Genomic DNA, 17263 nt, shown 5'->3' with positions numbered 1-17263 from the left:
TGCTGGGACCCATTGAGACAGTTAGTGGCATCTTTGTTTGTAATGAAGAGTGGACAGAGTGGGCTGGGTTTCAGCTGTGTTCAGCTTATTTCACACAGCTCTTCATCTCCACTAGAGAGGTCAACAGAGGACAGTGATTCAGCAACTACGTAATGCCAGATATAAGTACTGTAACAGCATACTTCAATCAGGGATAACATTATATGTTTGATTACAGATGCTTGATTGGATTTAGATCTCGGGAATTTGAAGGCCAAGTCAACACCTCAAAGTCATTGTTGTGCTCTTCAAACCAAACGAAACAAACTGATGCACTGTGTGCTCTGCAACAGCTCATCTGTTGGCTCAGACCTCATAGATCAGTCTTCTCTCCCCATGACCCTGTTGTTACTTCACAACCATTCCTTCCTTGGACCACAGATACTGACCACTGCAGATTGGTTACAGAAGAAGCTGCACTTTTGGAGAACCACTCACCCAGTTGTCTAGCCATCACAGTTTCTTATTCAACTAACTCATGCTTGTCCATTTTTCATGCTTCTAACACATGCAATTTGAGGACAAAACGTTCACTTGCTCCCTAATATATCCCACCCACTAACATGTGCCATGATGACGAGATAATCAGTGTTTTTCACTTCATCTGTGAGTGGTCATAATGTTATGCCTGATCGGTGTATATGCTTGCATAAGATATCATGATATACTAATGATTGTTGAGAAAGGAAAAAATAGCAGCAGCATATAACATCTGTATTTATAAATCCAGGTTAGAAATAGAAATCAGGAATGTATAAACAGCAGATGTGATTGTGTGGGCTCAAAATCCAAGTCAGACCTGAGTCACAGTTCAGTCATCCTGTATGATTAATATCAGCTGACCAGCTTAGCTTTATGGACACTATATCCAAATATGTATCACTTTACACTTGTTTGGTTGTGCCTACGTACTGTTTATGTGAACTAACGTCAGCAATGTTCAGTTTAGGGGTTTTTTCTTGCTAAAGAATGAACACGTACAGAAGTGTGAACATGACAAACAGTAATATATTATTCAATTCTGTGACAGTAGTTATTAATTATCCTTCAGATCATTAATTCTAAACCATGCCTGAGTTTTTCTTTTTGCTATCTCAGCTTTTAACAAGCTATAGGTAGTTGCGTTGCAAACACGCACGTCTATTAACCGTTTCCCTTCCTTCATCAGGATTGTGTCTGTCGAACTCCCATCCGGCGCTCGCAAATTCGGCGTGCAGTTCCGCTGGTGGCAGCCGTACCACTCGGGCCGTGGCCACGACGTGTGGGCCCTGGATGAAATCAGCATGACTTCTGTGCTGTTCAACACCATAAGTCTTGACTTCAGCAACGTGCTGGACGTCACCCAGAGTCTTGGTTTCTATCTTGGCCATGTCCAGCCGTACTGTCAGCATGACTGGACCCTCAGGTGCCCAATGCTCTTTTAATACTCCTTTAATACATTAGTCTTTGCTTGGCATTTGAAGAGATGAATTTCCACTCGGTTCAAACATGACTGAATACCTTAATTACGCTTCACAATGGTTATTTATAACTCTGGTGGTATAAAAATGATTTACTCTTTAAGTTTTATCAGGATTCTCTTTATTTCTACAAACAGTATTATACCATTAGAGCATATATATGGTTTGTATAAAGTTTGAAAACTCTTATTTCTTTTCTCCTTGTCGTACTCTAGTTTCTCTGGTGAGCCCAGTCCTGGCTCCAGTATCCGCTATGTGGAAACTCAATCAATGCAGATCGGAGCCTCCTACAGTCTCCAGTTTTCACTGGTCATGGGGTGTGGCCGCGAGCCCTCCCCTCACATTGACACTCAAGTGCGACTGGAGTTCTCCACCAATCATGGTCTCACCTGGCACCTGGTGAAAGAGGTAAGGAGACTGAAGCACAGTCACCTTTATTTCCCCATGTATTAATAGTGGCTTTTGTCGTCACAGGCCGGTGCACATGCAGAATCTCTTTGTTACTAAAACTTGAGATAGTCATCCCAGAGAAAGACACGGAAGCATCATTTATTCATGATCATGAATATTGATTTACTCATTACAGTCCTGGTAATAATATGTAAATAATGTCTTTAAATGTGGTACTTTGTCTCAGATGAGAAATTATCACAATTACTTTTAATCATCCCACTATCAGCAAATACACGGCAATACTTGAATCAGCAAGCAGATTATCTTCCCATGATTCAACAAAGATTTTCAGTGATCATAACTGGCTCATAAATATTCATAAAGCACCAAAGTATCTGCCAAGACTTTTATTGCTTTTGGAATTGAATAGAGCATAATGAGTCCTCTATCAGTGAATTTTCTCTAATTCTCCCATGTGCATGAAAATGCAGTCGTTTGGCAAGTGCACAATGTAACTCACTGAATGTCCTGTACAGTTAATCCTTTGCTTGTGTTCAAGGTCAGAGATACTCTAATCCTCTATTAGCCTTTTATATTTATATATTGTGTGAATGATGAAGCTTTGGGCTGTATCTGCAGCTGTTTTTGAAGAATTTTACTATGAAGCACAGTCCACAATGGAAAAATTCCTTCTCAGTAATTGCTGTTAGTCAGTGCTCCCCCCGTCGGCTGTATGAGTAAAAATGTGTAGTAAGAAGCCGCTCATTTCTTTTGCATAGGCCTGTCTACCTGGCATGCCAAGCTGCTCTGAGTTTACAGCTCCCAGTGTCTACCACCCATCAGAGTTCAAAGACTGGAGACGCATAACCCTTTCTCTGCCTCAGAAGACATGGTAAGGATCACATGTAGAGACATAGAAGAACATTTTTACAAATTGCCCTTTGGGAAAAATTTTCTCTGATGTTAATTTCATGCTGCATGCTGTGCCATGAATGCAGTCAGAACCATAACATACAGCAGAAAATCAGAATACTGGAAAGCGCCCATGCTTATTACCCTTAATGCTTTTCCATGTAGACATGGACATACATCTGCAGCTGTGCAGCTTTGCACGTCAATAATGTTGTATAAAGACAGAAAAAGAAAGCAACACATGAGGATTTGTTAAAACCCTTGTGTAGCAATTAATACGACAATTCGTTTTACAGCATTGCAAACAAAACACTTCTTCACGCCCTCAACATTAACACAAATGTGTCTTGTCAATTGTTTGTTGTAGCCACCAAAAATTGGCTTATGAGTCATTTTTATCTGGCATGCAGTCTACAAGAAAACAAAACTTAGCATGGCTGTCCTTCTCCAGCTTAATTGCAGAGCTGTGCAGACATGAAGCGATTCTACAGGCGTGATCAAGCTCTTTGTGTTTACTAATTATAGTGATGTAGCCGAAGCCTCAAAAGCTTGTGTTGTCAAGAGGGGTGTGCACTTAAATACAGCCAGTTCCTAGCAGATAATTTTACCTGACGTGAGGTGGGCAGTGTTGGCACACTTTTTCAGTCTGGTTCACTACTTTTTGTCTGGTAAAAAATGAAATCATCCCAAACAAGTTATCTAATGATATGGGGGAGTTCTCCGTCATTTGCTTCACACCGTACAGTACCAGTGTTAACTGTATAAACTGGTGTTGTCTGACTAGTGTAATATGTACTATACAAAGACTGCAATTTCATTGCATTAGGCTTGGAAGACATATTTGATAAAGAACTGCTCGGTTTAATAAGAATTCAACCAAGTCCCATAGTGAATCAGTCACCCAGTGCCGAATAAGAGAAATAAATATATTGTTAAAGCCTTAGCTCACACATATATCAGCTCAAGTAATCACGTAAACCTTTCACACCGAGCACTGTGACCTCCACCTCCATTTCATTCTGCTTCCCAGCTCCTAAATAAAGGTGGTCTAATCTCCTGCAGGGTGTGATGACAGGTCATAGGGTCATGGCAGTAAATGATAATAAAACAGTCGTGGTCAGGTCAGAAAGATCATGAGGTGGTCTCAGTTGATTTGGGTCACTAACACATCAGACGAAGGAACCGCTCTGCTATATAATCCCCAATATAACTGCCTATCTGCGCTAGCTTCTGCTGCCACTCATCATTTCTGTACATACAGCATATAGTAAAACCCCCACCGAAACCTTTGCCAGCACACCGCACACATTCACATCCACAATTTACCTTCCACATGGAGAATGTGTAATGCTATTGCCCTCTCTGTGACATTACTGCAGAACACACACTTAGACGCGTACACTGGAAAGTGCACATTTAAGTTAATCTTGACCTTGCAAAATACATTAAATCTACAGTTGTCTGCCCCAAGAAGCAAACTGTGATTGACACGCTTTTTCAGACCATTTCATGCATTTTTTTAACAATCAGTGACCTTTCTAATCATTATGCTCGATCAGCCAAGTGCACAAATACCATATTGCCATTTTTCCCCTTCCATCTACATGCATTATCTTTGGTATAAACAGTATAAACATTTTACAGCTGTGAAACATTCAGGATGCTTTCTGTGTTCAGGTCCAGTGCAACACGGTTCCGCTGGATCCAGAGCTACTACGGAGAGCAGGATGAGTGGGCCCTGGATGACATCTACATTGGCCAGCAGTGTCCTAACATGTGTCATGGGCATGGCTGGTGTGACCATGGCCATTGCAGGTCAGACGTGCAATAAACTGACTACATTTTTCATACCTCTCAGTAACACCATTCCACTGGTGTTTTGTTAAAATCTGTATTAAAGGTCGAATGAATAAAAAAGTTCAAGCACTCACTTCTCTTACAGGTGTGATGATGGATTCTCTGGAACAGACTGCCAGCCCTCCTCCCCACTCTCCTCTAGCGTACTTTCTGACTTTGAGTCCCAGGATGCACTGCTCGCCACATGGCAAGAGGTGATAGGTGGAGAGGTGGTTACGCCTGACATGGGCTGTGGTGTGGTTTCTTCTGGATCATCCTTGTACTTCAGCAAGGTAGAAATACATTAAAATGAACTTCTTCTGGTTTTTGCTCAATTTACTTGTCTTTGGGGGGGGGGGGGGGGGGGGGGGGGGGGGGGGGAGGTATTGTGTTTGTTAGGTGTTGCATCCAGCAAGGTTACATTCAACATATTAAAGTAAAATTAAAACATTTGTTGTAGAACGAACATTGTCAAAAAAAACGTTCCTAACACTGCAAGAACGCAGCATTTAATTTCTTCATTTTTAACACTCATTAGAAAGAAATCTGAGACACATTCTGTTATTGTCTTGTGTATTTAATCTAGATCTAAATCTAGATCCAGATTAAAAGTGTAGTTAATTTTTTTTATTAAAATAATCACTTCAGAGATATGTGTAAAACTTGGCATACGCTATCCATTTCCTGATTACTTTCTAGTGTTTGCTGCCAAAAATTGCTACCCTTTGAACTCTGATTACCTCTGCTCTGCTCAAAAATATTTTTTTATTTAATTATTCAATAGCTCTGAGAAGTATTGCACATGCTTTTGATTTGATTGGACAGAGGAGATTCACAATTTTCAGGCAGCTGCACATCGCTTGTTTCACATATTGCGGCAGCCAAAAATTAGTGTCCACAGCTGGAACATTGCTTTAGCAAACAACTTCTCCTCATTCCAAGTTTGCTTACGAAGAAAATGGCAACAGATTTCCCATCTTCAACATATAATTATATATTGATTACCAGATCGCAACTGGCTCCAGATACCATGTGTGGGATATATCTGATCCATCCATTCGTTTTCTTAACCACTTTTCCCGTTCAGGGCAGGAGGCGTGGCCTATCTCAGTTGACATGGAAAGGCAGGGGTACACCTTGAACATGTTGCCAGTCTTTTGAAGGGCTAAAACAGAGAGACACACACTCACTTTCACACTAAGAGCCAGTTTAAAGTAATCAGTTCACTTAATAAGCATGTCTCTGGACTGTGGGAGCAAGCTGGAGTACCCAGGAGTACCCACCCTTGTTTTAAAATTATGTCAGACTGTAGAGTGTGTTTTTAGCTGATCTTCCCACACTTAATATGTATTAATTTATTTGTATGTTCCTCTCAGGCTGGGCTTAGGCAGCTTGTGAGCTGGGACCTGGACACTGAATGGGCAGAGTTTGTCCAGTTCTACCTGCGGGTGGGTGGAGACTGGGCGGAGTGTAACCAGGCAGACAGCAGGGAGGAAGGAGTTCTCCTGCAGTACAGCAATGATGGAGGCATCAGCTGGGGCCTCATTGCTGAGATGTACTTTACTGACTTCACCAAGCCTCGGTGAGAAACCTGCAGAGGAAGAAAGGAGGACAGAGCTCATGAAGTGTTTGTTGGATGTCTTATAGGAAAAGAAACATGTGTAACCTGTCTCCCCTCTTTTGCAGCTTTGTGCATTACGAGCTTCCCTTGGCCTCTAAAACCCCCTCCACAAGGTTTCGTTGGTGGCAGCCTCTTCACTCGGGGGAAGGCTATGACCAGTGGGCAATCGATGATGTCATAATTTTGTCAGAGAGGGAGAAACACATCATCCCTATGGCTAATCCTACTCTGCCGCAGGTCAGGAATCATCTTAAGGAGTTATTCTAGTAACTTGTAATTTGTGCTGTGAACTTGTATAGCAGCTATGGCTTATTCTTAATATGGGAATTTTATTTGGTGTACTAGAACATGTCAGCCATGCTAACATAGAACAGTTATGAACTCTAAAAACAAAAACAAAAAATACTTCCATTTATCTTTTTATAAATCCTTTTTCCTGCAAAAAAAAAAATATTAGCACAAAACAGAAAAATAACTGGCGAATAAAATTTGAACTTGAACTTGAACTCTGGTATCTTCTGTTTCTGAAGAACTTCTACGAGAAACCAGCATTCGACTACCCCCTGAACCAGATGAGTGTCTGGCTGATGCTAGGTAATGAAGGCATGGAGAGAGAAAACAACAACAGCTTCTGTGCCCCAACTCCCTCTGCTATGGTGTTCGGGCGCTCTGATGGGGACAGGGTGGCTGTCACCAGGGACCTGGCTCTGCGCCCTGGCTACACCCTCCAGTTTAAAGTAGGTGGAAACTACAGAAATTAAAAATGTAAAAGTTGGATGACATTAAGAAAGACATTTCAGGACACAGTGGTGGGTTGCAAAGTGGCTTGTAGTGAAGTACCCACTGTAGGAATGTTAAACCAACTTAAAGCAAATGTGAGATTTCCTAAGATGTGCAATTTTTCCCCTCTACTCCATCCATGCCAGCTGAACATTGGCTGTGAATCAGAGTTCAGTGCTTCTGCACCAGTGCTGCTGCAGTACTCCCATGATGCTGGTCGCACCTGGGCCCTGGTGAGAGAGGGCTGTTACCCAGGCACCCCAGGGGCTGGGGTCTGTGAGGGCAGCGGTCGTGAGCTGAGAGAACCAGCTGTCTACAACACTGGAGATTATGAACAGTGGACCAGGGTCACTGTGGTTATACCACGTAATGTTGCAGCCAGGTAACTATGGTAACAGGCATGTAATTTGAGATGCAAAGCTGTACTACTGGGGGTTTTTTTTTTCTTTGGGGGGGTTGGGAGGAGGGGGGGGGTGATTTGTTTTAACATATTTTTAGACTGAAAATATTTGAGAATATTGAAAACTCCAATTAAAATGGCTTCACCTGCCTAATTTTCTAGTAAAACGAGGTTCCGGTGGTTCCAGGAGAGTAGTGTGTACAGAGATGCTCCACCCTTTGCTCTGGATGGGGTCTACATCTCTGAGCCCTGTCCAAACCACTGTGGAGGACATGGTGATTGCATCTCTGGAGTCTGCTTCTGTGATATGGGATACACAGGTAAGGTAGAATTATAGAAAGGAAATTAAAAGAAGGGAAAGACAAAGAAATTTGGGGGCTTTTTTTTGTTTATTTAAACTTTATTGTCTTCATATTTTTCACAGTGGAGCAGGATAGTTGTGTCCCGTCTGTGGCCAGTCCCACAGAGCTCACTGAGGGCTTTGAGGGGAAACTGAGCCCACTTTGGCAGAGTCTCAGCGGGGGACACATCGGAGGAGGCTGTGGCATCATTGGTGAGGGCAAGGCCCTTTACTTTAGCAGTCCTGGAAGGAGAGAAGCACGTACAGTTCCTCTAGACACCACCAACACACGGTGAGAGGAAAACTACAAATCCCTTTATCTCTTTATCACCTAAGAATCAAACAGGCCGCCTGGACTAATTTTCTAATTTTAGCTGTAAAATTACAAAATAATTCTCATCTTTCAGGACCGATGGTTGGAAAAAGAAGGGGCTAAACACTCAAGACAGTTTAATGTGTAAAAATGTTGGAATATGAAATTCACTTTTATTAATCTTTGCATACAGGTTGGTTCAATTCTACATCCGAATTGGCAGCAAGAGTTTAGGACCCACTTGCACCAGGCCTCGCTCCCGCAATGAAGGTAATTTTCAATCCACAGAAGCCATATGTCAGTGCTTCATGTGTTGTGTTGAGGCCCTCTGCTGGATCCACGTGGCTTGTCCTTAACAGTGCAGTCTGTAGAGAGCAACTCCACATCTGCTCTGATCACTTTACCACCGGCCTGTCTCCATCTGTTCCTTCTTGCTCAGTCTTTGATCAGCCTTGTGATCCAACCAGAGCTGTGCAGCTACAGATCTGATCTGTGCTATCTGTTCTGTCCATCAGCCAGCACACTGTGCATTTTTAGCCTGCAGCATTGCCAAAGGTTCAGTTTGTTCATTTCTGCTGTGTCAGATCCAACACTGCCAGCCTCCTAAACAGTTTGTCTGTTATCCTCAGGGCTGCCATTACATTATTTTGTGTTTCATTCATTTAAAAGGATCCATTCACTTTCTTGTGTGCTTTAGGTGTCATTGTCCAGTTTTCCATCAACAATGGCGTCCAGTGGCAGTTCCTGAGGGAACTGGATTTTAGTTCCTTCTTGGAGCCCCAGGTAGTGACCATTGAGCTGCCACCTCCAGCAAAGACCTCCTATACAGTGTTCCGGTGGTGGCAACCACAACAAGGTTAGTGTGCTGACTCAGGAAAACACAGCACAAAACTGCCATATTATTAGAGAAGAAATTCGATTGGTTGATTTCTTTTTCATTTTCATTTTTTGTCCCCTTTGTTGTAGGGAAACACTCTGCCCAGTGGGCTCTGGATGATGTTCTGATTGGTATGAACGACAGCTCTAGGACAGGTTTTCATGACAAGTTCGACGGCACAACCCCTCTGAGGCACAACTGGTACCGCATTCAGGGTGGGGAGGTGACCGTGGACTGTTTGTCTTTGGACACGGCTCTTACCTTCAACTCTGAGGCCATTGACAGTGAGTCACTCAATCGTAGTGCCAGTCCTAAGCACATACACACATTTAGTTGGAGAAACACTCTTATGATTGCAGAGTTGTTGTTTTAATTGGAAGACTGTACAAGAAACTGTATGCATGTTAAAAGGAGACTTAAGCAGCTGCTACACCAACTTTGTCAAGAGCTCCCTGAGTAAAACGCTACAAACACTTTGAAGCTGCTGTGTTTGTAGTGTGAATATTTCGAAGTGGGTGAATGCAAAGCAAAAGAGCTGCACTACTCAGTTGCACAAGAAGAAATGGAAAGACATTGAAATATTAAACAACTGGAACGCGTATAGTACACATTGTGATTATGATTAAGCTCATCCAATATATCGTGGACTTACTGAACATTCCTACTCACAAGTGCCTCAAACAAGCCACACAAGTAGCAGTGCAGGGACATCACATCATATTTTATACACAACAGACTGAAATTGAATCACCCATTTACTGTGGCGCCATGGGTCCTGCATTATTAATGAGAGCAAACCAGATTGAACATCCTGCCTATTATTTATGCTTGCACCATGCTGTGAGCGGATTTACACGTAGCGGATTTACAAATAGTACATTACAACTGGGCCATTCATTACACGGCCACAGCAAGAGCAATTTGGCAACGCATCTATAAACATAAAGCTCCCGTGCGCCTGTGTGAACACATGAAACACTGATTGTCAAGCGATTTTCTCAAAACATGGCCACATTTCAACATTTACCTATTGGAATTTTTACATAAGTAATCTTTATACAATATGATAACCAAATATAATTCACAACATTTTGACATTTACAGACACTGAAAAAAATTAGTATGAGGAACTGCATACATGTAACGTTGTTCTTATACTATGCTTACAGAGAAACCCAGATATGCAGAAAGCTGGGACTTTGAGGTCACAGGCTCTTCATTCCTGCAGTTTGAGCTGAGCATGGGCTGCAGTAAGTCCACCTCCTTTTCCCACGGTGTGCGACTGGAGTACTCCACAGACTGTGGTCGCCACTGGTCTCTCATCACACCAGAGTGTGTGCCCCCAGCCATTGGCTGTGCTGGATATACTCAGAGTTCCATCTATACATCAACGCAGTACAAACACTGGAGGAGGATCACCGTCTACCTGCCTAGTGCAGCTAAGTATGTGTTTTTATGTTCTAAAACACAGTAGAGAGAATTGCTGTATTTTTCTTAAGCCACTCTTCTGAGCTACAAACTCTTGGATCTCAGTTCCCCTAGAACTCGCTTCCGCTGGATTCAGACCCATTTTACCCCCGGAGCAGAAGGATGGGCTCTAGATAATGTGCTACTTGCTCCTGGCTGCCCCTGGATGTGCTCTGGACATGGTCTTTGTGACAACGGGCACTGTGTGTATGTAAAAGCTTGCTTTTCTACACAGTTCATTCATTTAAAGTCACTCTTTTTAGATAGATGTAAATCCTTCTTAACTTTATGTTTTCTCCTGTGCTCACACAGGTGTGATAAAGGTTATGGAGGGGCGCACTGTGTGCCTTTGGCCCCACTGCCATCTGTGCTAAGAGAGGACTTTAATGAGAACTTGCAACAGGAAACCTGGCCTGAAGTTTATGGAGCAGAGAGGGGAACTCTGAGCGGAGAGCCTCTTAAGTCTGGCACCGCTCTTATTTTCAAAGGGGTAGGCATCCTAAACACCATGCAGAGAAGAACTCTTCAGATCACTGACATTTCCGAACTGACCAAAAACAAACTTGTTTGTTTGCAGGATGGTCTGCGAATGATTGTGTCCCGGGATCTTGACTGCACGAGTACTCTCTATATCCAGTTTTCCTTCAAATTCATCACTAAAGGTACTGCAAAACTCACTTTTATAGCTACATTTTTGTAAACAACAAATTAAAGTCATATGAGTATAACAGTACATCCTTTTGGGTCTCTCTAGGTGTGCCAGAGCGCTCACACTCAGTGCTGCTGCAGTACTCTGTGAATGGAGGAATCAGCTGGCTGCTTTTAGATGAGTTTTACTTCCCAGCTTCAACTGACACTCTCTTCCTTCACCTGCCACTGCCAGCCAGCGCTCAGACCAACGCCACTCGGTTCAGACTCTGGCAACCCTACAACAGCGGTGAGTATGAAACCACCACTTTCATGCTTAGATGTCGCTCATCCATATTCACTTATATTACAACTATTGTTCTCACATTTGCTTTCCCACTTGGAAAGTCAAATTTCCAGATTGAGTGTTTAATCTACACAATATTATCCCCTTTAGGCAAGAAGGAGGAGGTGTGGGTGATAGATGATCTCATCATTGATGGCAGCTCGTTGCACAACCCCCCAGTGGTGATAGACAGTTTTGAGGAAGGCCCCAATGAGTCCAACTGGCTATTCTCTCCAGGGGGGAACACTGGTCTCTACTGCCCCTACCAGAAGACTGGCCTGTAAGAACTTGTTGACAGTGACGCTGTCATTCATGACTGTGTTTGGGTTTTTGCTTCATCTGTGCTTTCATTGATGATGAAACATGCAAAATATAATTTTACCCTTAAATGAACTTTGTGTGTGTGATTGATGCAGGGAGGAGGATGAGTCAGCTATGGTGTTTGTCTCCAGTGAGCTTGGAGAGCACTCTATCACCACCAGAGATATTGATGTAAATGAGAACACCATCATCCAGTTTGAGGTACACTGACTTCTTGATCAAAGCAACGGTTGTAAATCTTACAGTAAAAACAAATAAATCCTGGCTTGTCATCTTCACTCATGTTGTTTGTATGTGTCTCTCCAGATTAATGTGGGCTGCACAGCTGAAAGCTCCTCTGCTTACCCAGTGCGTCTTGAGTTCTCACGGGACTTTGGTGCTACGTGGCACCTCTTGGTTCCACTGTGTGCAGGCGGACCACAGCCCTCCTCGCTTTGCTCCACAGAGCTTCACCCTGCCAGTATCTATTTCCCTGGCACTACTCAGGGCTGGAGAAGGGAGGTAATTCAGTTTGGCAAACTCCGCCTCTGTGGGTAAGGACTATAACGGTTTAAATACATAACAATTTGACTATACGTATACTGTTCCTTAATGAGTTTCTTACAGCATGCAGTCTGTTTATGTCTGTCTCCCTGCCTCATTAATCCGTAGTTTTCTTTTTTATTTCATAGGTCAGTGAGGTTCCGCTGGTATCAAGGTTTCTTCTCAACTGGTTCTTCTCCTCCAACATGGGCCCTAGACAACATCTACATTGGCCCACAGTGTCAGGACATGTGTAATGGTCATGGAGCCTGTGTGGGTGGTAGTCACTGTGTATGTGACCCTGGCTACTCTGGACCTGACTGCTCTGTGCCTGACACCCCCAATCCTGACTTCCTTAAAGAGGACTTTGAAGGTACAACAACATATAGAAGCATATTAAATCTTATATTTAAACTTAGATTATAATTATGGATCCAAGTCATATTTATTGGTTATATAATAGACAAGTTTATACTTTTATGGCTGCTTGAATTCACCTTCTGTCACCATGTGAAATAGCATGTGAGCATTTTTGGGGTTATTTCACTCACTGTAGTGAAAATTAGTTAATTACAGAACATTTTAAACCATTATTTTTCCACTTTTTTACTCTTGTTATGTTAATTATGTTTCATGCATTCATGTTGTTTGCAAAAAAGTTTTGTATGTTTGTAAATTCTACACACTTTCCACTTCCTCTTTTGTAGGGGGAGCCGCTGAGCACTTCAGACTCCTGAGCGGTGGAAAACCATCCAGGAAGTGTGGCATCATGTCAAGTGGGAACCACCTGTTCTTCAGTGAGGATGGCCTACGCATGTTGGTCACCAATGACATGGACCTGTCAAATGCCAGGTATACCTACATCTGGACCAAAGAATGAATGCAATAAACATTTATGTTTTTTTCCCAAATAACTGATCTAAGCCATTTTTTGATGAGTGCGTGATTAATTTTTCTAAGGACTTACATGATGAACTGGGACTGTTGTGGAGGGCCCCACCAACAGGCTGAACTCAATTTTTCTCATTATTAATTTTATGTCCTTATAAGGTTATTGGTGCAGCCCTCCACAACAGTCCCAGTTCATCATGTAAGTCCTTAGGAAAATGAATCACCCTTTCCTGCATTCTTTGAATCTAGCTGAATCTCATACGTTGATTGTTGGGCTCTTCAGGTTTGTTCAGTTCTTCCTACGCCTCGGTTGTGGTAAAGCACCACCGGACCCCCGTTCTCAGCCGGTCCTGCTGCAGTTCTCTGTGGATGGAGGTCTGACCTGGGGACTCCTGCAGGAATTCCTCTTCAGCAACAGCAGTAATCAGGCTCGTCTGGTTGCCCTGGAGATCCCACTGCGTGCCCGCACCACGTCCACTCGCCTCCGGTGGTGGCAACCTTCTGAAAATGGACACTTTTACAGCCCGTGGGTCATTGATCAGGTACATTGATAATCATCCAAACAGCCATACATCAAGTGTTTCAATCATTTATAATTAAATACTGGTTTGAAAAAAAGATTATTATCTATCTAAACTATCTTAAACCTTTTAATTTACTTTTTATTCCTTCCTTGTTTGCATTGACCATGCAAACATTTGCTTTTTTTAATCCATAGGTGGTGGTAGGTGGCAGTGCCAGTGGCTGGGGACCACTAGAAGATGATTTCTCCTCAATTGATGGACGTTCATGGCTCCTCCACCCAGGAGGGACCCGAATGCCTGTTTGTGGCTCAGACGGACCCGCTTTTGCTTTTATTGAGAAGTCCAACACACGCTATGCCGTCACCACTGACATCAGTTTGGGTCAAGATGCATTTATCCAGTTTGACTTTTCTGCCTCCTGCTCAGTCACAAACTCCTGCTACTGTAAGTACTATTAATAAAGCCATTATTGGTACAGTATTAAAATAAAATAAGTGGAGTAAAGAAATTAACCTCTTTGGTTTCTCTGCAGCTGTAGAGTTAGAATATTCCCTGGATCTTGGTTTGACTTGGCAGCCTGTGGTCAGAGACTGCCTGCCCACAAGCCCTGACTGCTCTTCGTACACTCTGCAGCGACTTCTGGTTTCTGATATCTATAACAAGTGGGGTCGTGTCACCCTGCCTATCCCGTCATATGCCAGGTCAGCGCAGGCCGGTTCTTTTATTCAGAAACAGGATCAAATGTATCATCATAAATCTACAACATTCTCTTGTGTTTGAGGGGAAAAAGAAGTGGCTTTACTGTAACAGTTACAGTACGATCTAATTCAGATGAGTCGCATTTGAAATAACAGGTGAAAAAGATAGTTCCAGTTTAGCATCTATATGTGCCAACTCATCACTCCCAACAGGCATAATATGCAGAGTAATTGGGGTTTGATAATCAAACATCGCCTCCATGAGTGGATGCAGTTAAAGCAGCAGGGAACAATGGAGCAGCAGCACTGACATGACAGAAGGAGAGAAGAGAAAATGTGCAGGTTAAATAGACTGCCAAATTAGGAAGTTGTTTTTGGTATATTACAGTACAGGACAGTGAGATGCGTTACAGTATGTGTTTGGTATACCCTGAGTTGTCTGCTTGAACTAGCTTGCATACTTTGCTCCAGTATGATTTATTCTGTTTTAAATTATGTGTATCTCCAACTTTAATTTATGTTGTTAGGTCTCCAGCCACAAGGTTCCGATGGTACCAACAGGCTCCCTTTGACAAGCAGCAGACCTGGGCTCTGGACAACCTCTACATCGGAGATGGCTGCCCAGATATGTGCTCTGGACATGGGCGCTGCCAACAGAGCTCCTGCGTGTAAGTGCCAGCAGCAATAAGTGTTCTGTCTAAACGCAGAATTTGTATATAGAATAATATTTGGGCTGCTTTTATTTACTCATAATTGTATAGACGGTGTTTTTGTTGCGATGTTTAACTCATCAAGTTCACTATACTTTGAAGGCTAGCTTGTATTGCTGATCTGTGTCTGCAGATGTGACCCAGAGTGGGGTGGAGAATACTGCGATGAGCCCGTTGTCCCTCTGCCCTCCCAGCTGAAGGACAGCTTCAGTCGAGCTCCCTCGCTCAGTCACTGGCACGTACTCACTGGTGGGAAACTCAGCACTGTGTGTGGAGCTGTGGCTTCTGGAGCTGCTCTGCACTTCAGTGGGGTAAGTCTACAAAGTACCTTTGCTGTTTGAGTCTCCGTTTTCCTCATTTCCATCCATCCATCCATCCATCCATTTTCTTCCGTTTATCCGGGGCTGGGTCGCGGGGGCAGCTGCCCAAGCAGAGAAGCCCAGACCTCCCTCTCCCCAGCCACCTCCTCCAGCTTATCTGGGGGAACACCAAGGCGTTCCCAGGCCAGCCGAGAGACATAATCTCTCCAGCGTGTCCTGGGTCTGCCCCGGGGCCTCCTCCCAGTGGGACATGCCCGGAAAACCTCACCCAGGAGGCTTTCTGCACATTTTCTCTGTTTCCTCTGATTGTCTTTTTCTCCACTGGGTCATATTCTCATCTGAACTTTATCTGAACAGATTTTAAAGGTTAAGAAAAACAGTGCGTAGAGGTGGCAAAAAAAAAAAATTCAACAAATCATCAAAAACAAAGGAGAAACAGGGAACCATCAGAATAAAAAGAAGGGATAATACAGGGACTGCAGGAGGAGGTGAGATGACAACTGACAGAGACTGAAGAAGACAAATAGACTAAATTGATACAGGTTGAGAAGGGTAAGAAAGGACTGGTGGACCGAATCAGACACAAACAATGGAAAAAGGAAGAATTAGACACACAGTGTCAGACACAAAGATTGTGGCAGACTTTGCAGATGCAGTGCAGCAAACAGATGATTGAAAAACAAACCACAAAGTAACTAGCTGTCAGCCTTTTATGAGCAGCTGAAGTTTTCCCTAGACATTTAGAGCAGTCTTGTGGGTGAATATTTATTGGAAGGCTGATGTTAATCTGGGAGGAACACGGCCAGAGAAAAATCATGAGAACATCTAACATTAGGATTTATGATCATTATTTACACCTCGTTATACTGCTTTTGTTATGTTCTGTAATTAAACAACAGATCATGATTGATTGCATGCTGATTTTTGGATATTTATTTAAAAACGTCATGCGTTTAGAAACATGATTCCAAATATCCAAATGGCTCAAATGTCTTTATTTGTGCACAGAGCTGCAGCCGTCAGCTGGTAACAGTGGACCTGAACCTGACCAACGCCGAGTTCATCCAGTTCTATTTCATGTACGGCTGCATGGTCCCGCCGAGTAACCGCAACCAGGGCGTCCTGTTGGAGTACAGTTTGAATGGGGGCATCAACTGGCATCTGCTGACGGAAATCTTTTATGATCTGTACACCAAACCTGGGTATGGGTTCGTTTTTTGTTTTTTTAACCTGCCTCCCATGGAGGTACCTGCTTGCACACAGCTGGAGAGAAACGGGATAAGTGTGAATGTCTTTATCTTATCATCTGTTTAGGTTTGTGAATGTGCTGCTGCCCCCTGCTGCCCGTCAGGAAGGAGTACGTGTGCGCTGGTGGCAGCCTCAGCATGACGGAGCAGACCACAGTGATTGGGCTCTAGATAACGTCCTCATTGCTGGCTCTGACCCACGGGCACAGATCTCTGATACATTTGGAGGGGTGGCCTTGCCTAACCATGAGAGGGCTCCTGCTGATGGGACTTTAGGAAGGATAGGTCAGCTGAGTGAGCAGGAAGAAACGCCAATAGGTATTGTTCAATCAATCACTGCGTTTTTAATTTTTTTCTTCTGAGAAGCAACTTGTGTTTTCTTCTCTTAATGTTCTTTGTTTTCAGTGAGCGATCATTGGTTGTTCTCAGAGGACTGCTCGGTGCAGCGCTTCTGTGGCTCTCCTGACGGGGTCATGGTGTGCGGAAATGCCGACGGTAGAGAGGTGTATGCTGTCACTCATGATATTGTTCCAGATAAGGGCTGGGTAATGCAGTTCAAGGTAACCACTGATTCTAAAGTAACCTGTCAAAACATTTATTTGTTTTTTGCTCTACACCT

At 43.3% G+C, this 17263-nt stretch overlaps 1 protein-coding gene across 4 annotated transcripts in view; it reads left to right on the top strand.

The window, feature by feature from the left end:
* reln (reelin) overlaps positions 1-17263 on the top strand; it is a 98794-nt gene that overhangs the window by 70337 nt on the left and 11194 nt on the right. For all 4 annotated transcript variants that reach the window (XM_063479421.1, XM_063479420.1, XM_063479419.1 and 1 more), the window contains exons 20-51: positions 1208-1444; positions 1715-1907; positions 2672-2784; positions 4482-4619; positions 4747-4933; positions 6017-6222; positions 6327-6498; positions 6792-6998; positions 7188-7423; positions 7604-7761; positions 7866-8073; positions 8288-8364; positions 8792-8950; positions 9061-9255; positions 10141-10414; positions 10505-10645; positions 10751-10928; positions 11016-11100; positions 11193-11375; positions 11523-11691; positions 11828-11933; positions 12039-12265; positions 12404-12627; positions 12962-13106; positions 13429-13687; positions 13864-14113; positions 14202-14370; positions 14895-15035; positions 15211-15388; positions 16406-16599; positions 16712-16962; positions 17050-17204. In XM_063479421.1, the coding sequence (XP_063335491.1) occupies positions 1208-1444; positions 1715-1907; positions 2672-2784; positions 4482-4619; positions 4747-4933; positions 6017-6222; positions 6327-6498; positions 6792-6998; positions 7188-7423; positions 7604-7761; positions 7866-8073; positions 8288-8364; positions 8792-8950; positions 9061-9255; positions 10141-10414; positions 10505-10645; positions 10751-10928; positions 11016-11100; positions 11193-11375; positions 11523-11691; positions 11828-11933; positions 12039-12265; positions 12404-12627; positions 12962-13106; positions 13429-13687; positions 13864-14113; positions 14202-14370; positions 14895-15035; positions 15211-15388; positions 16406-16599; positions 16712-16962; positions 17050-17204 (5815 nt within the window). The remainder of the gene's footprint in view (positions 1-1207; positions 1445-1714; positions 1908-2671; positions 2785-4481; positions 4620-4746; positions 4934-6016; positions 6223-6326; positions 6499-6791; positions 6999-7187; positions 7424-7603; positions 7762-7865; positions 8074-8287; positions 8365-8791; positions 8951-9060; positions 9256-10140; positions 10415-10504; positions 10646-10750; positions 10929-11015; positions 11101-11192; positions 11376-11522; positions 11692-11827; positions 11934-12038; positions 12266-12403; positions 12628-12961; positions 13107-13428; positions 13688-13863; positions 14114-14201; positions 14371-14894; positions 15036-15210; positions 15389-16405; positions 16600-16711; positions 16963-17049; positions 17205-17263) is intronic.

The sequence above is a fragment of the Pelmatolapia mariae genome, linkage group LG7, assembly GCF_036321145.2.
Source record: "Pelmatolapia mariae isolate MD_Pm_ZW linkage group LG7, Pm_UMD_F_2, whole genome shotgun sequence".
Taxonomy (NCBI): domain Eukaryota; kingdom Metazoa; phylum Chordata; class Actinopteri; order Cichliformes; family Cichlidae; genus Pelmatolapia; species Pelmatolapia mariae.
The sequence above is the reverse complement of the archived record's forward strand: the minus strand, read 5'-3'. Positions and strand labels throughout refer to the sequence as shown.